Genomic DNA, 24,079 nt, shown 5'->3' with positions numbered 1-24,079 from the left:
ATATTAAAAATGTAGTTTTTTTACCCACACGGCCTAGACACACGGGCGTGTCCTTGGCCGTGTGGATCTTTTAACTTAGTTTTTAAAATTGAAGAAAATAGATAGTGAGTTACATGGTCGAGTGACACAGCCATGTGACCCACACAGCTTGGGCACATGGGTATGTCCTTGGCCGTGTAGAGCCTGGGACTCAAGTTTTCCAAAATTCGACAGAGACACGACCTAAAATTTTTCACACAGGCGTGTGACACGATCGTGTGAAACTTGGAGCTTAATTTTTCAAATTTAAAACAAGCCAGAGAGTTACATGGGCAAGACATACGGTCGTGTGTGAGGCCACAAGAGTGTATGGAAGGTCACACGGCCGTAGGAGAAACGGACGAGATTTCACATGGCCGTATGACACTGCCGTATGAACAACACGGGCGTGACACACAGGTGTGTCCAAGGCCATATAAATACTGGGCTTGAATTTTTAACGTACATGAGCGTATAGGAGGTCACACTAGTGTGAGAGGAATGAAGGAAGTTGCACATGGCCTTGCGACACACAAGCGTGTCCGAGGCCATGTGAAGATTGGGATTTTATTTTTTAATTGACACAGGCTGAACAGAAGCCACACAGGTGTGTGACATGGCCATCTGGCCCAACATGGGCCTCCCACGACCGTGTCTCTTTTAATCCCTAACCCTAATTTAATTTTCATATCTTTTTGTCTTATTCTTCACCTATTATTCCCCTTAGCCGCCGCTCCTATTTCCATTATCTCCACTTCTGGCAAAACCTCCGACCACCACATTTCCCATATTCTTTCCTCCTCCACGCTAGTCACATTCCCCTTGCACCTTCCTTTCCCTGTTCCTCCTTTTGACCTCCCTAACCCCGAACCTCTCCTTCCCACCCTAGCTGCTGTTCCCCCTCCTTACCATCCAACCACCGTCAACCCACCAACCTGCCTCATCTCCCCTCTCATTCCCTTTTTCCCCTTCTTCTCAACACCTACTTGTTTTCTCCGATGCCTCCCCATCCCTACCCTGTCGAACCCCCAACTCTCTTTTTCCCCTTTTCTCTTGCACGCCCTTTCCGTCAGCCCTCGTACAAACACACCTATACACAGGCCACGCCCCACCAACCCCCTCCATTGTCTCACGTGCACGCCCATCCTCACATCACCGCCATCCGTACCTCCAACTCCCACTCCGTTGGTATCATCCTTTACCCATTCTTTATTTTATTTTATTTAATCTTTATTTATTTATTTATTACTTTTATTCATTTGTCTGTTATTTGTTATTTTATTTTCAGCTTACTCCTTATGTTATTTCCAGTTTATGTTAATTAGTTTTTCCATTTTGATGATATCGCCTTCTGTTTGATACAGTTAAAATTGATAGCTATTATTCTTAAACTTATTCTTGCTACTAGCTACATTATATATTATTATTTCTACTTGATTTTTGCTACTAATTTTATGTTTCTTTTTCCTACTACTATGATTATTTACATTATCATTACTCATTATTAATTCTTGTTTTGTAATAGCATAATGTTTCTTAACTTTATTCTTTTCTAAGTCTATTTCTTTATTAGTTTAGCTGTTGAGTTTAACTTAGATTTCAGTTTCTTATTAGCATGCCGCTTTTATGTTGGTTTTTCTTTTTGATTTATTTTATCGTTATTTTTCAAGCACACCATGACAAATACTCGTGGCAAGAATAAGATCGCCGTCCCTGTTTTGAAAAAGTAGAAGGGCCCCAGTGGGACTTCATCCTCGAGGGCTTCTACTGAGGCCCGCCACCCATATCTCCGATTTTTAGCAGGCCCCCAAGATGATTTATATCAACTTCTTCGCGTATGACCACTCGGTCTAGGCTGCTATATTGATTGAGCCACGTTGGAGCAAGTTTGACTCGCTGATGACGTGTGCGCCATTATCACCACAGCTCTGTAGGATAGATTCTTTGCTATCATCAAGCCCACCTACATAGAACTGACATTGGAGTTCTGATCGACGTTTCTGGTTCAATAGGTTATGACAGTTCATGACAAGCTTAGCACTATCAGTTTTCAACTTGGTGGTTTGGTAAACCACATGAGTATTCCCGAGTTTAGCGTGGCTATGGACATCTACATAGAAGAATTTATGAGCGCTGAGGACTTCCTTAGACTTCATAGCCACATCCATCACTCGTCATCACAATGTTGGACCAAGCTTACAGTGAGTCAGACACCATATGACGCCAGTCACTCGAAGGCAATTTCTCTCTCTCCAGCCTTACGGTGCATTCATGCCCTTTTAGCTCACACTTTGACAGGTCAAAAAGAGAGCACCAGAGTCGTTAGCACTCACGACGCTTACTTTCTATGGAGCATGGTGCACGGGTATATATTTAGTTTGGCGTATTTCATCGCTCTATCCTTCCACCATCAAACTAACCGCCAAAAGAAGGGCCCCATCTGTCTAGGTCCTTACGTGACTCACCTCGCTCAATACTTTGGTCTCCTCGACACACCGAAGTAGTCCTCCACACTCACACTTGTCAGTCAGATGTCCCCACAAGACATCTCGAGCATGATACACATAAGGATAATCGAACGACGTTGAGGAGTGGATCCTCCTCAGTACTAATTGTTTCATTCTGACGCTCAAAATGAACCCAAGGACTTCCCTGATGATGTTCCTCCCTATCACGAGGACTCACCACAACTTCCACCTTCGAGTCACCGACATGTTCCTTCTACTACTAGCTTTCGAGGAGTATCCACCGAGGAGTTCACTTGCTTTCGTCAGTACTACATTCAGAGGTTCGACAATATTTATGCGACATTGCAGTAGATTTTTCACCATTTCCATATTACTTCTTCAGCACCGACGACTCACGATGCTTATGTGTCTGATGATGAGGACCATTGAATCCATTTATTTTTATATTTTCTCTTATTTTTATTTTTAGTTCTTATTTTTATTTTTCTACTTATTTTTATTTTTCTAGACTTTTTCGCTTTTCTATTTTGAACTATATTTAATGGTTGTTTCTAATCTAGTAACCCTTTAATCTTCTTCAGAATTGTGTTTATTTTCTTATCAGTTGCTCAGAATCATACACTACATCTATATTTATCTACAATTTCTCTTTTCACTATTCTAGGAATTTCATCCAATATTCAGAGTAGTTTCAATTCTCTCCCTCTCTTATGATATCCTGTCTTTTTTGTGATTCTTTTTGTTTGTACATTGAGGACAATGTACATCTTAAGTGTGGGAAGATTATTTATGTGATTATTTGAAAACCTCTGAATTATACCTTGTGTTCAAGTAATTTTCTCATTTTACTATTAGAATGAATTCTTATCGATTTGTGATTTTTATTGATATGTTTTAGATTAAATTCATAGGTAATTATGCATTGATTTTTAAACTTTAAGGTATGAGAGAACCAAGCATGATGAGTCGATTTTCAGAATTAAAAATTGTTAGGATGTTTCCCTAAATTGAGGTATTATCTTGAAGTTTGAGATTTGCAAGATTGATATCAAAAACCATAATTTTTGTGAGATTTTGAGCCTTTAGAGCATACACTTTTCTTGTTCACTTTATTATTGGTTATGAGTGTGTCAATACTGATTGGTTATTCTAGAACTTGCTTGGATTATACATGTCGAAACCACACCATTGATTTGATATACTGAGATGATAAAGGCACCTAGGTTTTAACCTACTTATCCCAAAAAAGCCTACCTTCATAATGAACCTTTAGTGGACCCTTTTGAGCCTAATAAACCATTTCTTGATCTACCCTTAATATTAACCCATAACTCATTCTTTTTTATTCATTGGGAATTTTTCCTATTTTATTAACTCCTTTTTTTTCGAGATTGATTTGGTCAGTTGCCTAACTATGTTCTTTTGTTTCAAGTGTTAAATTATCTCTTATTATCCATAATTCAAAAAAAAGTGAAATATATATATATGTATATTTATTTTGATTATTACTAGTTCTATGTTATTTGAGCTTAAACGATTACTTTCACATTTTTAGAATAAGCTCGTGTTATTATTGATAATTTTGATTGATGTAATTATTCAGCATTAGTTTATTTTTCTAGTTAGGTAATTTATCAATTCGATCCCGATTTTAACCTTCTTTTTCAGCCTTTATCCACATCTTTAACCCAAGCCCCATTACAACCCTTTAAAGACCTTTTGATTTGTGTATCATCTTATTTTATAGTTGTGGAGATTTGATTCTCATGCAAGCCTATGGCAATGACTTTTCATATTTGACTTTTGAGTGCTTATTTTTAAACCTTAAACACCTTGAGTGATTTGAGTGAATCTTTAGTGAGGATGTCAATTCTTATTGATTCTGAATTAAAGGTAATTATTTAGATAAAAAGAAATACCTATGTTTTCATGCTTTAAAAAATGTGTGACTTTGATTGTTTGAATCTTTAGTGCTCTTTTAGTTGAATTATCAATGTGTGATTATTTGTGAATTATGATAAAACATTATTGATGAGAATTATGAATTGAGAAAGTTTAATTTTAATTGTGAGTTGAGGATTTTGCTTGAGGACAAGAAAATGCTTAAGTGTGGGGATGTTTGATAAACCATAAAAATAACATGTTCTAATCCCATGTTTGGCATGTTTTTGGGTGATTTATTATATAATTTAGTGAATTTGATGCTCCTAATCCTTTAATTTCATGTTTCTATACATGGAAGCAAAAGGAGCAGAAAACAGGCCAAAATTAGACAAAACGAGCTACTTTCAGGATCCACACGGCTTGGCCATTCCTATACGGGCTGAGCACACGCCCGTGTAAACCACACGGGCTGGCCACACGCCTATGTGCCAGCCCGTGTTGATATCACTCCCTATTTTCAAATACGCAAAAAAAAAACTAATTTTTAGGGTTTCTAAGCATTCTAAAGTCTATAAATACACACTAGAAGAAGACCTAAGGGAAGGACGTAGAGTAGAACGAAAAAATTACTCGAAGAACGCCGTCAGAATCAACTTAGAAGCAGGACCTCCTTCAAGATTGAAGATCTCCAGTCAAGTTCTCTAGAAGTTTTTGGGTTTCTTTATGTTTTGTTGTTTTCTTAATTTTGAGATGTTTTCCTCCCAAAGTATGAAATAAATTCCCTAAATACCTAGGGAAGATGAAACCTATGACGGATCTTGTTATTTAATTTTCTGAATTACATGATAAATACTTGATTTCTTGATCTCAATTATGTGTACTTATTCCATGTTTTAATGTTTCCAGGATATTAATTCATGATTGATGTGCTTAATTTAGTAGAGAAAAAGTCTCTATTTAAGAATAGATCTGGCATAATTTAGTGGAGTTGCATGCAATCCTAGAAATAGGACGACATAAATCTACAGGATCAGAGTCAAATTTAATAGGGAAATCCATAGATCGAGTTAATGCGACAATAGGGGTTTTAATTAGAAAAAGATTTCAATTAATCAACCTAAAGTCAGTTATTTTTACTTTCGAAATAGATATTAATATAAATTAGGATTTTTACGGTTCAAGGCAAGTGAATAAATCGTTTAATTCAGATTCAGAATAAAAAGTGAAGTCTAGGTGGATTCTTTCCTGGGTGTTGTCTCTCATATTGGTTTATTCGATTATTTTCTTACTTTATTCTCTATCGAGTTCTTGATAATTAGTTTAGATAATTTTAGATTTAAAATAATTCTTTAATTTACCGGCTAGATACTAGAAAGATAGTAAGTACTAGCACTTTTAGTCCTCGTGGATACTATATTCCCGACTCACTAGCTATACTATTATTCGATAGGTGCACTTGTCTTTGTCGTGATTTTAGATAGTTAAGTGAATCATTATCAGTCTACTTGTAGTGTAATGCCTCAGCTCGTTTTTCGGAGATGGGGTGTTACATGTCCACTGAACTGGTATAGGCTATCAAGGCGACAAAGTTCCAATTCAGCACAAGCTTCTATCATTCATTGAAACTGTCACAACTTCCTGTCCCAATGAATAAAATATAGTGAGACATTTATCTTTAAAAACAACAGTGTATTTCTTCTCAATCAATTTACCAATGCCTAGGAGATTATGGTCTAACTCAAGAACTAAAAGCACATCCTTAATTACTTTAGTATTTATTGGAGTGCTGATTAGCACATCTCCTTTTCCTTTAGCTTCAATAACCTGACCATTTCCAATTCTGACTTTTGAAATGCAACTTCTGTCAATTCGCTTCAAGATGCTTTCATTTAAAGTCATGTGATTTGTGCAACCACTGTCAATCAACCAACTCTTATTGTCTTTGCTGCTTGAAACCAAACAAGAGGAAGTAAACAAATACTCCTCCCAAGCTTAGTTTTCTTCAGCAACCTAAGCTTGAATAATATGGTTTTGTTGCTGCTGTTGTTGTTGTTGCTTCTGCCCTTGGTTTTTACACACTTTCTCCATATGATCAAATTGTTTACAGCTTCTACACTGAATATCTTACCTGAACCAGCAATACCTCTCCAGGTGATTTGTCTTCTTGCAGTGAGAGCATGGTGGATTTTTCTCCTTTCCAACATCTCTCTAACTCTACTATGTTTTTTCTGTCCAGGCTTTCTTTCCTTTGTTGTTTGAAGAGCTTGAGCCTTCCTTGTTTCTTGCTTGAAAGGCTCCCTCAACCTACCTCTCTTCTCTTAATGCTCTCATTTGTTCTTGAGCATTCAACACATTGATCAACTCTTGTAGTGAGATTGTTTGCAGGTCCCTCGAGTCTTCAAGATAGGAAATCTTTAACTCATACTTCTCAGGAAGTGTAGTTATAACCTTCTCAACTACCTTGCTGTCACTGAACTAGTCTCCTAGCATTCTAATGCTATTGACCACTACCATTATCCTATTTGCATATTGCTTCACTGTCTCAGCCTCATTTATCTTCAAATTCTCAAAATATCTTCTATGATTAATGAGTTGCCGCTGCCTGGTCTTATTCAAACCTTGAAACTCCTCCTTTAGCTTATTACAAGCTTCTTTTGGAGTGTCATAGGCTATAACCCTGGTGAAAATCACATCTAAAACACCACTTTGTAGGCACAACATCACCTTATACTTCTTAGCATGGTCATTACTAAGTTGTCTGATCTATGCTATGGTTGGATTCTCTCTCAACGGTGGTGGCTCAATGTCAGCATTCACTACCTCCCACAAGTCAAAAGCTTGTAGGTAGGTTTTCATCTTTACTACCCAAATATGATAGTTTTCACCATTGAACACAGGCGGTGGAGGAGGTGAAAAACTTGCAGATACTCAAAGATCAAAGGCTCTCGATACCAATTGTTGGGTTTTTGAGCAAAGGAAGAGAGCAAAACAGAGAAAAAATAGCAATCCAATTTAACTTGCTATATTTTATCATCTTTTTCAAATACATATTATACAATATATAAGAGTTCTTCTCACAAAAAAAAAAAACTCAACTAATCCCACTAAAATAATCTTGAAACTTGAAAAGTATTGCTTGTACAAAAAATAAATTAATTAAACATGTCATTCAGCACCTAAACACGTCACCAATCTTAACAACTAAGATTTGGTTTTATCCTAAACACACTAAAAAACAAACACACAGTCGTTACTGGTAGCGTGCATTAAAAAAATATTCTCATGTTATCCGCAGCTTGCAGGTTGCAGTTCTACTTATTGCAGGACAGCTCACTGTTAGATTGTCCACCAAATGGCTTCCACTATCCGCCATTTTGACATCCACTTGGAGAGCTTGCATATTTGTTAGCTCACACTTTTAGCTTGTACTTTTGGCTTACACTTTTTGACTTTTACTTTTGGCTTACACTTGTTGGCTTGCTCTTTTGCACAGAGGGTGAAGCCAGAACAAATTTTTAGGAGGGCGGAATGAAATTTTAACTTTTTATAGTCTATATATAATTTTTAAAGGAGTAAATCGAATTTTTATAATTTTAGGGGGACCAAAGTATAATTTTTCTTTTACTAATTTAAAATTTTAAAAAATTTTAAAAAACCTAAATAATAACTTTTCATTTTAAGAGGGCGGGCGCCATGACAACCCTCTAACTATTCGTTTGCTTTTGCATTTCATCAAATGAGGGAGCTGCTGCATGGATTGATTAATTTTCAAGCTAATGTTATTTAAATCTATTTTGTTGGTGGAGGCCAATGAACTGTCTATAACATGCACCATGTATGCTTAGCTATTTATAAAGTTCCTATTTTCTTACCAAAAAGAACTGCTCAATTGAAATCTTCAAAGGCCTTGATATATTAACACTTTCCCTTGCTCTATCTTTTTATCGTTTAAAAAGATATGAAAATACTACTTTTTTTTTCATCTCAAAATAATCTTTTTATGCTATTAAAGGAATAAAATTTTTAAAAAATAATTTGCACCATACATTATGGCCTTGGATGATTTTTAGAATTTAATTATGTTTTTAGTTATATTTTATTTTCATGGATGGTTTTAAATTTTAATTATTTTTCTATTTTTATCCATAATTGATAAATTTAAAAGAGTATCCCAGGCTACCATGTTTACTCCATTAAAACAATAAAAAAATATTTGAAGGCATTAAATATCACACGGGGTCTAGTAATAGCAAGAAATATAGAATTTCCTTGTTCCTCCGAATAAATTAAGATAATAAATATTATAGTTAATTATAAATACCGTAATTAGTTTCCCTTATAAAGGTTAAAGAGAAAAATGTGTTTGGCATTGGGATAAGAGATGAGTTTCGCCGTTCACCAACGTTAAATTTGACGTAGAATATGGTTTTAAGGATTACATCAAACTATTATCCTTAAAGTTTTATTCGTCTTTATTTATGTTAGATATATAAATGAAGCTCTACGATTATTTACGTTTTGTACTGACAAAAATAATTCACTAAGCACTAAATAAAATATATTCCACTCCTATTTATAGAATCCTTATATCTCTTCATAAACAGATACCTTTTAATATTATATATTTTAAATAAATATAATTATTCAATTAATATATCTTAAATAAATATAATTATTAAAGTCTATTCAAATAACATCTCTTAAATAAACATAACTATTCAAGTAATATTTTTAATTATAATTCTTTATTAAAAAATCAAGTGATATAACTCTTTTATTTAAAAGACATAATCATAATTCTTTACCAATAATCAAAAGATTGTTTACACCATTTAATTTATAATTATTACAACACCATACAGAATTAAAAATGTTCCTCTTTTCTTACTAATACTCGATATCAGCCTCCTTCCAGTTTGCTGATGAGGCTTTGGTAAAGCTTTCCCTCGAATCTTTGATTTCGTAGTTGAAACAGGGATTGCATCTAGTGGCAGCCAGCAGTTGTATTACCCAACAATCATGGTCCGAGAACTGGCATGCCTGCCTGCCACACAAATAATGTAATGTTGAATCCACAGTGAAATCCGGTTGGAATGGGGAACAGATACAGAAATATATTACTAAAGCTACTGAATGAGACATGGTGAAATTATTACCTAACCAAAATGCAGCCAATGGTGAGTAGAAACGAAACTTGATAAATTTGACATTGTAATAGGGAAACATCAAAGAAATTTCTCACTCTTTTTGGAACCTTGTGCATGTCAGTGTTTAGGAGACGGCTTTGCTCTTTCCTCATGTTTGTTTGGTTATAACTTACAAAATCACCATTTTTGGAAACAAATCAACCATAATCAACGTTAGCCGACAAGCTAAAAAACCACACACCTTTGTTTGTTTCTTGCAACTTGATGGAAAGAAAAAATTCCTAGTCAAGTTGGTATAGATGATCTGTACTGAAAACGCGTGCTGAAGCATTAACTAGCTTTAATTGAAATCCACAAATTTATGTGATTCTTCCTCCAAACTAAAATGTAAATTTTTAAATTTTGGTAAAGAAAGCAAAATATATATATTAAATATTTGTATGGTAAAAAATATATATAGTGGTATTGGATGTGACACTAGAATTTGAGTAACATAAATTGATACAAATCCAATGAGAATTTATAATTGAATAGACTGGAATTTATAGCTGATAAAAGTCAGAATCCTCTACAAACATTTTTTTTTTATTTCAATAAAACTTTTGGTAAGAAGTTTGTACCTTGTTTGATATCTTCAAGTTAATCTTGGACATTTTTCTGGCTGTTTTGATATATCTAAACCTAAATTTGGGGCCAAAAATAAAAAATAAATAAATAAAAAAGTAATATTCAATAATAGTAAATGTAACAACTGTTTAGTGTTTCTTCAAGGCAATTTCTCTAACGTATAGACCAGTTGCTAGGAAAGTTCCTGATAATAACTTGAATTTACTTTATATAAAGGACCACAAGGCAGTAATCTAAGTGTGCAAACAAGTGAGAAAGGAAGAAGAATAAGAAAGATGATGGAAATTGAGGAAGTAAGCAATTATGAGGCATTGCCATTGCTCTCATTGAATCATGTATCATTGTTGTGTAGATCAGTTTTGGATTCTATGAGGTTCTATGAAGAAATCTTGGGCTTTGTTCTCATCAAACGCCCCTCTTCTTTCAAATTCAATGGAGCTTGGTAAGCTTACTTACCATGTTTAGTTTTCAATGAAGCAACATTAAATGACTCCATCATCATCTGCCACGAATCTCATGCAGGTTGTATAACTATGGCATTGGAATACACTTAATCGAGAACCCATCCATTGATGATTTCGACACCATTGTCGAACCACGGCCAATCAATCCCAAGGATAATCACATATCATTCCAGGTATAATTTTCAGAAAACTCAGGCTGCAAGCCTGCAACTTCAATTTTTACATCACTGACTATGAAAAATGTTTGGTGTTGAAACTGTTGGCTGGTGATGACAGTGTAGGGATGTGGGGCTTGTGAAGAGGAGGCTTGAAGACATGGGGATGAAGTATGTGACAGCAGTGGTTGAAGATGAAGGGAATAGGGTTGACCAGGTGTTCTTCCATGACCCAGATGGATACATGATTGAGCTCTGCAACTGTGAGAACATCCCAATCCTTCCACTCTCTTCTTGTTCATTCAAACCAAGGCTAAGCAGCTTCAACAGGGCTGCACCAACTAAATGTGGATTCATGGAAAATATGATGATGGAGAGCTTGAGCATGGATATATTGAACATTTCATTTTAAATTTTCCAAAAGAGTGAACAACTTTCACTTCCTTTTGATGCCATTGTTTGCTGCATTTGTTTAAGAGGTCTTGTAATGGTCTGGTGCCATGATTTCATGAAGAAGTTATAATCTGAATTTATTTATAATTATATATATGTATACTTTTTAAGAATAGATAAGGTTTCTGATTGTGTTAAATTTGAAATATGGCCTCTGTTATAGACCAAAAGGATAAAAGAAATGATCTGTAAAAGACTAAGAGAGTTGCCTGCCAGTGTTATTTGTGAAATGTCAATTTTTTTTATAAAACAATTTTCATTATGTGAATATGTCTGCCTCTTATATGGATTTTCAATAATTTGGTTTATATACATTTACATATTGTTACCTCTTATATGGAGTTTCAATATATTTTTCTCTTAAATGTTTCATAAGTATTAGGTTGTGGGTGGCATATACCCAAAAGAATCATATGTGAAAAAGTTTACTATCAAAGAGATGATTTTTTATTAAATCCAAATTTAGTTCTTGCAGTAAGTGAATAGTTTGAATCAAATAAAAAGTTGAAGTTGCTAACAACTTCTAAAGAAATATATATAACCTGTGTCAGATATTTTCAGCCAGTTGTGTCACTAAGGGAGGAGATTACAGAACCAATGAAGGTGAGAAGATGTTTATGTGGATGCTAGCTAGATTTCCAAAAGCAGCAAAAAGGAATTAAGAAAACCAGACCCAAAATAACAATAATAGTTAAAAAAAAAATTTAAAAACTCTGGGTCCCAACTCCCGTGGCAGATATGTGACTGGTGAACAAAGGTTAAAGCAAGAAAGGTTCTCAACCGCACAACTCACAAAACCCAATACTGTGAAAAGCTTGTAACGTCCATTCCATCAAGCGAGCAAATACCAAATGAACCAAAACAAAAGTTGTCATGTCTTTGTTGTCTGATTATTCAAATGCCCACATTTTCCCCCTCTCTACTCCAGTCCAATCTCATAGTCCTTGTCATCATCAATATCACGTCTGCTTATAGTTTCATTTGATTATAGAAACAGCTTGTTTTTCATTCGTTTCTAGGACGTATATATTATTGCACTATATGAACCCTTTGTGATTGGGAGAGGATGAGAGTGAGAGAGAATTATGCGAACCCTTTGTGATGCTTGTGAAAGTGCTGCTGCTGTTGTCTTCTGTGCGGCTGATGAGGCTGCTCTTTGCTCTGCCTGTGATGTAAAAGTTGGTCCTTTTCTTTTTCTTCATGAAACTGTGCACTTTGGGGGTGTGCTTTAGTTGTTAACTGGATCCCATGTAGTTCTTTGTAGGAGACACGATTTTCCCCCTAGTTGCTTGCTTTTCAAATGGCTTGTTTTTCATTTTTTAGAACTTGAATTGTTTCATTGGTCTAGATTGTCCTGAAAAATTGAAGCCTTGCTTTGAACTATTGATGGATATGGCAGGTCCACAAGTGCAATAAGCTTGCCAGCCGACATGTCCGAGTGGGTCTGGAAAATCCAAGTGATGTTCCTCGCTGTGACATATGTGAAAACGCACCTGGTATGCATTTCAGGTGTCTGTCTTTTTGTCTTTTATTTCTTCTTTCATTACAGAGCTATTGTTTTATTGGAATGCGTATGTAGGCTTCTTTTACTGTGAGATAGATGGAAGCTCCCTTTGTTTGCAATGTGATATGGCTGTACATGTTGGAGGTAAAAGAACCCATGGAAGATATCTTTTATTAAGGCAGAGAGTTGAGGTTTGTCACTTCTAATATCTTTTGAAGATAATTTGAGTTAAAATGTTGCTCTTGGAATTTTATTGCCTTTTTTCTTTTCTTTTTTTTTTTTTCCTTAATGCAGTTTCCAGGGGAAAAACCTGGTAATGTAGAGGACCCAACTTCACAACAGGTGGGTCCCAATGACACCATAAGAGGCCAAAATCAGATAACTAAAACAACAGCAGGAGAGAAGCAACAAAATCACAAGGATTCTCCTGTTGAAGAGAAGGATGCTAAAGTTGATGGCCATCATAATATGGGATCTGAAATGATAGATTTGAATATGAAGCCTCATTGGTGAAGCCCCAAAAATCTTATAATCTACCCACTGGAAGCCATTAATGTGTTTTGTTTATGACGCCAAAATGGACACTCCTGTTGTTTGTATGGATCCCGAATACTAATTCTAAGATTGCTGATCCTGCAACGGCAGTAAAACAAGTCCATATGGTTAATGCTCACCAAGATCCTTTACGTTCAATCATCAGTGTAACAAAATTGTGTTAGTTTACACTGTACGCCAAATGCTTCCGTAATACTACCTTGCGGAATGGAGTAAGACAATTCTTTCATTAGGTTTGTTCCTGAAAATTTTGAATTCTACTTATGTCGGTGAATTGGAGGTGGTAAAATCAACTACCCATTATTTGCCACGACATTCCCTGTTAAAGTAAACTGTGAAGTCCATCAGCCTTGAACCTAAAATGAATTCTTTCGTTCATACCCCCATTAAACCATCTAAAAAGAACATTCCATTGCCTTTTCTTGTCACCCAATTAGCAGGGAAGCTTGAGAAAACAACTTTAAGAATGTACAATCAAAACGCCAATTAGAAGAATAACCCATCAGCAGCAGCACTTTAGCTAAAATCCCAACAAATACTGCAATTTTATCTATTCTTCACCAATTAACCACAGCTAGAAAGCAACTAACTTTGCAGCATAAATTAGTGTTATCCAGGGAGCATTTGAAGTCAATATCATACATGAAAAGATAAATTTCAGGGAAGCAGACAGTGGCTCTTAAAAAATCTTACAAATTCATTTTACTGCGCCGACGAATCAAACAATCCGTTGTAGTCTAGGTGGTTAGGATACTCGGCTCTCACCCGAGAGACCCGGGTTCAAGTCCCGGCAACGGAATATTCTTGCTGTTTTTGGGTTATTTGTTCTTGTATCATTTGAAATTTAAAATTTATTTTAATTTTGTAAGCCTTGTACTTTTTTTATTTAAAATTTTGATCTCTCTATTTAATTTTGATGCTAAAATCAACATTGTCAAAGGTAAGTAACTTTTAAAACCCTCAACATAACTTATAATTTTTTGTCAATTTGATTTTTACCTAGGTTGAAGTCCCAGCAACGAAATATTTTTGCTGTTTACCTTTTTTAATTCCCGCTTGTGTTTCGCAAAAGGAAGGAAAAACTGTTAGGTGCCACTATTGAGATGACAAAGGTTGTAGAAACATTTTGCTTAAGACTTTAGTTGAAAAAAAAAAAACAATACTTTTTTGGTCAGGAAAAAAAACTATTATTCTTCATCAGCTGCTTTCAGCACCTCTGTCTTTTACTATTCAATCTTGTTATCTCTTGTTTTCAGTAGGCCCATTAGTCAATTTTAGCGACCAGACATGTCCGAAACATGTTACTACTAGAAAACATCACCTTCGTTCATTGAAACATGGCATTTTGCATTTCGTGATTCCTGACCCGTCAGTCCCCTGATGGCTAAATGAAAAGGAAATTGAGCGAAAGTGAATTAAAGAATATAATATATTAATTATACAGATCAATACATACTGTACAATCATCTACGAACAATACCTGGCACCACCAACTTGTGCATATCCAGCGATGGTTCACCAAGACAGGAAAAGTGTGTTACTGCTGCGATATAGCCATTCTTCAAAACCTGTTAATAGCAAACATCTTCAGTAGCAATCCTCTCTCACTATCATACCTGAATTATAATATACTAGCAAAATAACTAAATATTGAACACATAAAAGCATTTAGTGCTTGGCGTAATTCTGTTTTAATTGTTAATTCACATCGTGTAAGGAGATAGGATATAATCCGCACTTTATCTGCAAACTGGAATCAACATGACAAGGATAGTTCGTGTGTAGAACAGACTTTTTGACATTATGAGTCTGCGAACTACAAAAGCAGACTAAGAATTTATGGCCACAGATCCTAATTCTAAGAGTAAAAAGACTTTAGAAAAAAACAGAAATAATAGGTACAAAGATATATCTAAATGCCTTCTTAACCATATAGATAGCTGAAAGAAATTAATATATGTTACAACGCTGCCTTGTCTTTAATTTTGGGTGTTGGGATTAGTATTTATTTTCAATACCTGGCCATCAAATAAGATGTTAAAACCACGAGTACAATAATAGCAGAAATAATCAGCACAAAAAGTGGTCCGAGGACAAGGATCATAAGCAGAATGAATAACCATTTGGGCTAAGTGTAGACAAAATCAATTTGCCATGAGGGAGGGAAAATGCAAACAATTAAGGCATGAGCTGCTAGAGAAATCCTTTTCGCCCCACAAAAACTGCAAATAAAAAAATAAAGTATCATGCCAAACTACTTGGTTTATCATCCTATGCAACAAACACCATAGGTAAAAGCTAATGTGTATAACGAGCATAAAAACCCCTTGCAACATTGCTACCTGCATGTTGGTGGATTCCACAAGGACGCCCTAATTCACTCCAGACATCCTGCATGAAAGGGAATAGCATGAACTTAGTAATATCCCCCCACGAGACTAGAGAGAACAGTTAGCGGCAGAGGAGAGAAAAGAATATAAAGTTAAATCTCTTCAAATCAATTTGAGATTTACCTGAGGCGATGCACCAAAAGGAATGTGCTGGCCTCCATCAGTGAAGAATAATTCTTCCGCAAGCTGGCAACATGGACATAGGAATTTGTTAGATTCAAAATATTTGTCTCTATAACAAGAGACCAGTGGTACTCTAAAACCCACTGAAGCAAACAGGCCAATGAAAATACCTAGAGTAAAATGACTCATCCCTTTTCTAAAAAGACCACAGGATTTCAATAGACAATCGAAAAAGAAACGAAGAAAAGTAAAGAAGCATTCAACTGCAGAAATGAGATGACCAACTAACTCGTATTAACAACAGAACCAAGGAAGATAGAAGTCAAAACCTTGGCATGCACTTATTCCATGTACAGGCTGCCAGCAGGTAACGGAGGAGCAGAAGCCTTGTCCATTAAGGACCCAACACCAACGTTTTCACCTGCAGAACCATCATATATTGATACACAGCAAGTAACAGGAATGGTACCATCTGGAAACTCCAAAGACAATTCTGCTGTCAAGTAAACGAGCAAAAATCAACTTATTGAGAGTTAAGAGTAGGCATGAGTAGTGACCATGTAAGGAGAAAAAATTTTAAAATCTAAAAAACCTTCTCTATCATGGCAGAAACCTGTATGCTGACTTGGAAATTGGAATAGGAAAAGCAAATGAAAGACCCTGCAAAATAACACACACACACACAAAAAAAAAAAAAACACTGCACAATGGGAGACAAAGTTAGAACCAATAATCAAGGTACATACCAGGTAGAATAGGGTACTAACACCTATATCTTTATCATAAGTTTCGGGATAGGTTGGGCCAAAAGAGGGTGGACAGCTACAAAAATAGCTGGAGTGGATGGTCCCCTGAATGCAGGAACAAGGTTGATCACCTAAGCATGTATGAAATATGGTAGGAAAATAAAACTTAGGGCTTAATTTTACCCAATCAAAGAATTGGCATAACGCTTATGAAGACGTTTGATATTGAAAATTTCGATAATGCATAGTCTCTAATAGAGAATCTAAAATATAAAAAAGAAATAAATTTTAAAAAAATACCATAAACAGATAATGTGGAGGAAACTATAACAAAGTATTAAAACGAAACATGTATGTGAACTGAAAAAAAAAAAAAGACCTGAGACGAAGAGTCCAAACCCAGATGAAAACCATGATCCGGAAGCTTATAAGAATATCAAGCTTCAGAGGCTCCTGCGCAACAAAAACATAATGTTGAAGGTTGGTATGTATCCTGACCACATAGTAATAAAAGCAGAGAAGCAGACGCCAAACGCCAACTTTACCAGCCAATACATATATACATGTAGTACATTGCGAACATCTCCGACTGCAGAATTTTGTATATCTGAATTCCACGTGAAAGAGATTCACCTTGTACTGAAAAGTTCAACAAACTACTGAATCGCGAAAAACTAAGGAAACAGTACATTTAATAGTACAGGCCAAACCTCATCATAATACTTCACATAACAACATCGCAAATGTTAAGCTGTTGCTCTATTTGAGCAAATGCTTCACATATCGGCATCCCTGAATTAAACAGTACAAAAAAAAACAATCTTATACTCCTAATTTCAACTTCTCAAGTAAACAAAAATCAATTCTAATTATTCTCATCAGCTGCAAGCTTTCAGCAAACTTTTTTGAAATTTAGTGACGATAATCATCTGAGAGAAAATATTGCCTAAATTTTTTATTAAAATAAAATGCAATTAATAAACCAATCAAGATCCGTTCCAGATTAAATTAAGGAGAACAATTTGAAAATTAAAGAGGCAAAAAATTTAAATTTTCACGATAGTTGTTTCTTTTGCAGTGAGGGGTTTAGTGGTGCACAGTGATTGGCGAGGAAGGGTTAGAGAGCTAGTAGCTAAGAGAGGATGTGACCGGCGATGGAGAACCTGGATGATTGCGCATAAGGTTTGTGGGAGGAAAAGAAGTAAAAAAAGAGAGGAGAGGAAGAAAAAGGGAAGGAGGAGAAGAATTAATAATAATAATAGGAGATCGAGAAAGAAAGAAAAGAAGATTTATTTTTTTATTTCTGACATGGCATGCTCATGTGGCTGCATCACATCAGCTTCATCTGTAAATACTAATAATTAAGATTAGTTAAAAGGTCTATTTCACTAATTTTGTTAATTTAAAAGTTTAATTGGGTGCAAAAATTTTAAAGAGACTTTATTGATATAAATAAAGATATTTTGATAATTTCATTTCAAATGTAAAATCTAAAAGCATTTAATCCTACTTCTATTAATTTGGTGAAAGTTTAATGTTTTTCATTGCTTTTGACTTTTCCACTATAATGAAGAACACACTCTTACTTGAGACATACATTTTAGAACCTCGTTCTTAGTTTGTGTGTTATTAATTTTAGGATAAAATATCATCTTAAATTTGGTAAATTTTGGTAACTTTGATATGTTAATCTCAAATTTTAATAGTTTTTCAATTTGATTTTTAAATTTAGATTTAATTAAAGTAAAATGATAGAGCACTTTGAAATTGTAACATGTTATGACTAGAAATTTTTAAAATATTTTTATTGTTTTTACATTTTCTTTTGTACTTTTAAGTATGACATTACACAATTGTCTGAAAATTTTGGTTTAGAAAAGCGAGTTTGTTGCGTAAGTGAAATTTAAAAATTTTATAAAATCAAGCTTTTGTGTTATTTATAAAATAAACATTATCAAACTTAGTACTTATGTTTTCAACTAAGTGGTCTAGTCATTTCCTGACTTTTAACCTACATGATTTTTTTCACTATTCTCAAACCCTCGTTCGCTTAGAGAATAGACTCTAATTACACGAACCAATCAAATAATGAAAACTTTTTAGTTTTTCAGTGAGAAAATTTAATTCTCTCTAAGTTAGAAACCTAACTCAAGTTCTCACGAAATAGAATTTATTTAGGAAATAAATCTCTCTACATTTCGGTAGAATAACTATGCTCAATGATGATATGTTTTAACCTAGCCCAGAGTCCCTATATATAGGAAAAACCATAAGAGTTCTACTTGAACAATAGGAGACAAAATAACAATATTTTGAATAGAAAACTCACATATGTATATTGGGTGCAATTATATATGTCGATACTTTCTTTTCTCAACATCGTTTTGCTTAATGCCATGTTCTTAAAGAAACTTGGTGAAAGATCTAAACTCACCACCCTAGTCAGATTGAAACTCTTTAATTTTACAATTAAACGAAACCTCAATCATTTTTCATAAAGATGATAAAACAACTTACAAACTTTGACATTTTCTTCAACAAATAGACCTATGTGTTTTGACTAAACATGTCAACAAAGCATACATAATACCAATAACCTTCTAAAACAATAGGTGTTGGACCCTACATATCTGACATAACCAATTGGAAAGGAGAGGTATGTTAGAATTGAGTGATCCAAATATTTATTAAAATAAAATACAATGATAAAATAAAATATAAGCAAAATCCAAATAGAACTACACTTCTTTTATTTTATTTTAGAATAAGGTTTTTAAACCTTATTAAACTTCATCTATTTGATATTGATTAGAATAAGATGTTTCAATCTTACTACACTCTTTCTATTAGAATATGGTTTTACAAGCCTATAAATAGATATAGTATAATCCTCTTATATTAATTCGAATTTGACATAGTGGATTATCTTCTCCTCTGCCCGTGGTTTTTTTCCGAAAGAGTCTCCATGTAAAAATCTATGTGTCTTTTAATTTTCTTTATTTTTTCTTTGCGATACATTGTCATTATCGACATTATATTTTTCACAAATTGGTATCAAAGCTTTCGGGTTGTTCATCTCAATCATGGTACTGGCGTCTTTGGAGTATGAAATTTCACTATTGGATCTCAATACCATATTTGCATTGTGGCAAATAAAGATGCAGACAGTTATTGGGCAGATGGACTTAGAGAATGCCCTGTAAAGGATAGATAAGATGCTTTCGAAATTGACAGAGGAAAAAAAGAAGCGTAAGGATCGAAAGGCGTTAACACAGTTACATCTGTATTTTTCTAATGAAATTTTACAAGATGTAATGAAGGAGAAGACCACCGTTGCATTATGGAAGATGCTAGAAAAAATATGTATGTCGAAAACTCTAACCAGTAAGTTGCATATGAAGCTTTGTGCACGAACACTTAAAAGTGTTTAAAGATGTTCTCTCAAACTTGGAGGCCATGGAGGTTCAGTATGATAAAGAAGATCTAGGGTTGATTCTACTTTGTTCGTTGGCCCTGTCTTATTCAACCTTTAGAGATACGATTTTATATATTCGCGAGTCTCTCACAGTTGATGAAGTTTATGATTCTTTGACCTTGTATGATAAGATTAAGCATCTTGTGTTTAAACCCGACTTTCAGGGAGAGGGTCTCCTTATTCGTGGAAGACAAGATTGGAATGCTAATGATGATCATGGAAGGATACATAAACGGAATCCTTGTGGTAAATCTAAAAGTAGATCGAAGTCTTCAAACAGAGGCAAAACTTGTAACTTCTGCAAGAAGAAATGGCACATTAAATCTGAATGCTATAAGCTATAGAATAATATCAAAAGGGAGGCTGCGAATCAAAAGGGAAAACAACCAGAAAAATTTAGTGAAGCTGATGTTGTAGAAGACTACAGTGATAGTGAACTTCTAGTCGATTCTATCAACAATTCTAAAATAAGCAATAAGTGGATTTTTGATTCAGAATGCACCTTTCACATGAGTCCCAATCAGGATTGGTTTACAACTTACAAACTAGTGTCTGAATATGTTGTTTTGATGCGAAATAATACTTCGTGTAAAATCGCAGGTGCTGGAACAATTAAAGTTAAGATGTTTGATGGAGTTGTCAGAACACTTGGTGGCGTACTACATGTTCCAGAATTGAAGAGAAATTTAATTTTGTTGAGTACTATTGATTCAAAAGGGTACAAATACACAACTGAAAATGGGGTTTGAAGATTTCTAAATGTTCCCTCGTTGTGATGAAAGGACAGAGAAATACTGCCAAGTTATATGTTTTGTAGGGTTCTACTGTTACTGGTGATGCAGCTGTCGCTTCCTCTTCCTTGTCAAATGATGATATTACTAGACTTTGGCATACGAGCCTAAGGCATATGAGTGAGAATGGCATGGCAGAATTGAGTAAAAGAGGACTTCTTGATGGGCAAGGAATTTGCAAACTGAATTTTTGTGAGCACTACATTTTTGGGAAGCAAAAAAGAGTTCGATTCACCAGAGGAATCCATAACACGAAGGGAACATTGGAGTATATTCATTCTGATCTGTGAGGGTCATCCAAAGTGCCTTCGAGATGTAGAGTTAATTATATGCTAACACTTATTGATGATTTTTTTAGAAAAGTTTAGGCGTTTTTCCTAAAGCAGAAAAACAATGTGTTTTCTACATTTAAGTCTTGAAAAACTATTATTGAAAAACAAACGGAAAGACAAATAAAACACATCCACACAGACAATGGCTTAGGGTTCTGTTCTGATGAGTTTAATGAACTATGCAAGTTAGAAGGGATCGTGAGACACTTTACAGTTCGTCATACTCAATAAAAAGGCGTTGCAGAACGAATGTAAAGAAGCCATTTGGTTGAAGGTTGTATAATCAGTTGGAAAGCCACTTTCCAAACTACAGTCGCTTTGTCTACCACTGAAGCTAAGTACATGGCGATTAATGAGGCTTGTAAAGAAGTCGTTTGGTTGAAGGGACTCTTTAGTGAACTCAATGAAGACCTTCAAATCAATACAATATTTTGTAACAGTCAAAGTGTCATCTTCCTTACAAAAGATCAAATGTTTTATAAAAAAACAAAGCACATTGATGTTCGGTATCATTTTGTTCGTGATATTATTGCTCGTGGTGATATTGTTGTGAGCAAAATTAGTACTCATGAAAATCCTACGGATATGATGCCTAAGTCACTTCCCGTAACCAAGTTTGAGCATTGCTTTGTAATGAACCGAAAGTTACGGTATCGGAAATTGAGTCTTGAGTACTGTTTCTGTGAAATTAATTCATGAATATTTATTAGAAATATTTATGAATTATAGTTGAATGGTTATTTAGTGTTTAATTAAGTGAAGTAGCTTGAATTTAGTTTAAAGGACTAAATTGCATCTTGTATAAAAGTTTAATTATAGATTAAAGATTAGTAAAGGGACTAATCTAGCAATTAGACCCTAAGTTCCATGTGTGTGAATGTATGATATAACATGTGTAATAGTTGGTAAAGATATTAAATGTGTTAAAGTAGTTTTCTTATAGATTAAGTTATTTTATTAGAATAATATTATATTATTAATATTATTATATTGAATATAGATTTATGAGTAAGTTAAAAAAAAAAAAAAAAAAGAAAGATAGAAAGAGTTACAGAGAGCAAGCGTGAGAAAGAAAGAAAGAAAGAAAGAAATAGAAAAGGAAATTTAAGATTAAGGCCCTAAAGCTTGATTGGTAAGATGTTTTAGCTTATTTTCTTATAATTTTTATGTTTATGGATGCCTAATTCAAAGTTCTACATGTATGAGGTTAAAATGAAGAAAAATAGAAAATTTTAGATATTGATTTAGTTGAATAAATTGAGGTTTTATGGGTTAAATTGATAGAAATTGAAGTTAGAAGTGAAAATTGAGTGATTTATTAAAAGAATTCTAAGTTAGGTTTAAATAGGGATTAAGTTGAATAGAGCTCAAAATTTATGTTTTATAATGAATTTTATGAGTTAGAGATTGTTAATGAGTTGATTAAAGAGAATATGAAGCTTAAGTTAAAGAAAAATATTAGTAATGGAAAAAGGACGAAATTGGAATTTTTGTAAAAGTTTGATAGAAAGTGAAAATGTGTTTTATGAATTAGTATATTGATGATTTTTAATTGTATGATTGTTAGTAGCAAACGTAGTACCGGATCGTCATCAAAGAAGGAAAGAGAAAGTGAAGCGAAGATATCAATTAAATTCGATAAATAGTGGTTTGTATTTCTATAAACCGAGCTTAATCGTTATTGCTATATTTGATATTTATATTGTATGAAAATGTGAATGAGGTAAGTATTTTTACCATATTGAAATGAATGTGATTTTGAATACCCTATTAACGATTGTCGGGCTAGTCGGATATAGTTGACATGTCATAGGAATTGGAAGTATTGGGATATTCGACATTGAGTCGATGAGACACTATGTGTCGACTCATTATTAAAGTTTGGATTTGTTCCGATGAAGTACTTTGTGTACTATAATGTTAAAGTTCGAATTTATTCGATGAAGCACTATGTGCTTATCCCGAGTGTGGGTTGGATCCGTGTATCCATCGATTGTCCGAGTTATGTTAATAAGTGTAAATAAAGTAAAGGTTATTAAAGTATGATTGATATTGAATAATAGCAATAATGTGTTTGAATTACCATGTTTTAAAGTTGATTAAGCTATTGTTTATAGAAATACCACTGAGAGTATTCTCAGCGTACAGTTTGTTTCCGTGCGTAGGCTAGGTACGAAAGTATAAGGACTCAGCATACAAGCCGATCCCCAAACTCAAATTGGTGAAGTTTCTATCTTTTTGGAAAATGGCATTGTACCTAGGATGTCTTTTGGTCATTTTGAAAGTATCTAAGTTGTTAAGTGATATTTTGGTATGTTTTGTAAATGTTACCAAAACCTTAAGTATGGTATGTTTTGATATGTTAGTGAAGAGTAATAAGAGGAAGTGTTGGTAAATATTGTAGAGAGAAGAAATGAAGATGTTATAAACTTAGTTATCAACATTTTATACAAAAATAGATTTGGACAGTAGCGGTAGTCCAACTTTGAAAATATACCAAAAATAGTATAAAGTGAATTAGATAATGAATAAAATTTGTAATTGAAGCTTAATGAATCTATTTTTATATGGAAGAAATAAAATAGGTAAAAGAGTTGTATTTTATGAGATATTTACGTTTTGGTGAAACAGGGTTAGAACAATTTCTGGATTCCCTATTTTGACTTTAGAAATTCACCATAAATTGTGTATTAAGAATTAGGACTCAAACTTTATATGTATGGATTCTTTATTGAGTCTATTTTTAATTGAAATAAATGGAATAGTCATTGTATTTCTGTACAGGAAGAAATTTGATTCGTAGTGCATAAGGGTCAGAGTAGTCGAACCCTGAAACAGGGGAGACTTTTTCTAATAAACTGTACTAATTTGCCTGACTAAAAATTCTAGAAAAAAATTCGTAAGTAGATATATGAGTCTAGTTTCAGGGAAAATTTACGGAATTGGA

The 24,079-nt window shown here is 34.1% G+C and overlaps 2 protein-coding genes, 1 non-coding gene and 1 pseudogene across 4 annotated transcripts; 3 read left to right on the top strand and 1 right to left on the bottom strand.

Annotated features, from left to right (window-relative positions):
• The first annotated feature begins 10,353 nt into the window (after nt 1-10,353).
• LOC108488446 (glyoxylase I 4-like) lies at nt 10,354-11,362 on the top strand. Its single transcript, XM_017792726.2, has 3 exons — nt 10,354-10,586; nt 10,667-10,781; nt 10,885-11,362. The coding sequence occupies exons 1-3, from the start codon at nt 10,420-10,422 to the stop codon at nt 11,173-11,175; spliced, it is 573 nt and encodes a 190-aa protein (XP_017648215.1). The 5' UTR covers nt 10,354-10,419; the 3' UTR covers nt 11,176-11,362.
• Nucleotides 11,363-11,603: 241 nt separating this feature from the next.
• Nucleotides 11,604-13,523, top strand: LOC108488797 (B-box zinc finger protein 18-like). Of its 2 annotated transcripts, none has more exons than XM_053020123.1 (4): nt 11,604-12,388; nt 12,616-12,712; nt 12,796-12,911; nt 13,015-13,523. In XM_053020123.1, exons 1-4 carry the CDS (start codon nt 12,302-12,304, stop codon nt 13,231-13,233), a joined length of 519 nt encoding a protein of 172 aa, XP_052876083.1. In that variant the 5' UTR covers nt 11,604-12,301; the 3' UTR covers nt 13,234-13,523. The 2 variants fall into 2 exon arrangements, with proteins under 2 accessions (XP_052876083.1, XP_017648573.1); XM_017793084.2 differs by having other exon boundaries at nt 12,027-12,394.
• Nucleotides 13,524-14,001: 478 nt separating this feature from the next.
• Nucleotides 14,002-14,074, top strand: TRNAE-CUC (transfer RNA glutamic acid (anticodon CUC)). Its single transcript has one exon. It is a non-coding gene; the product is annotated as a tRNA-Glu (tRNA).
• A 299-nt stretch (nt 14,075-14,373) lies between these two features.
• On the bottom strand, nt 14,374-17,324 carry LOC108487800 (PHAF1 protein At3g51130-like; annotated as a pseudogene).
• Nucleotides 17,325-24,079: the final 6,755 nt, after the last annotated feature.

The sequence above is a fragment of the Gossypium arboreum genome, chromosome 10 (genome assembly GCF_025698485.1).
Source record: "Gossypium arboreum isolate Shixiya-1 chromosome 10, ASM2569848v2, whole genome shotgun sequence".
In the NCBI taxonomy this organism is placed as follows: Eukaryota; Viridiplantae; Streptophyta; class Magnoliopsida; order Malvales; family Malvaceae; genus Gossypium; species Gossypium arboreum.
This window is presented reverse-complemented; position numbering and strand designations above follow the sequence as displayed.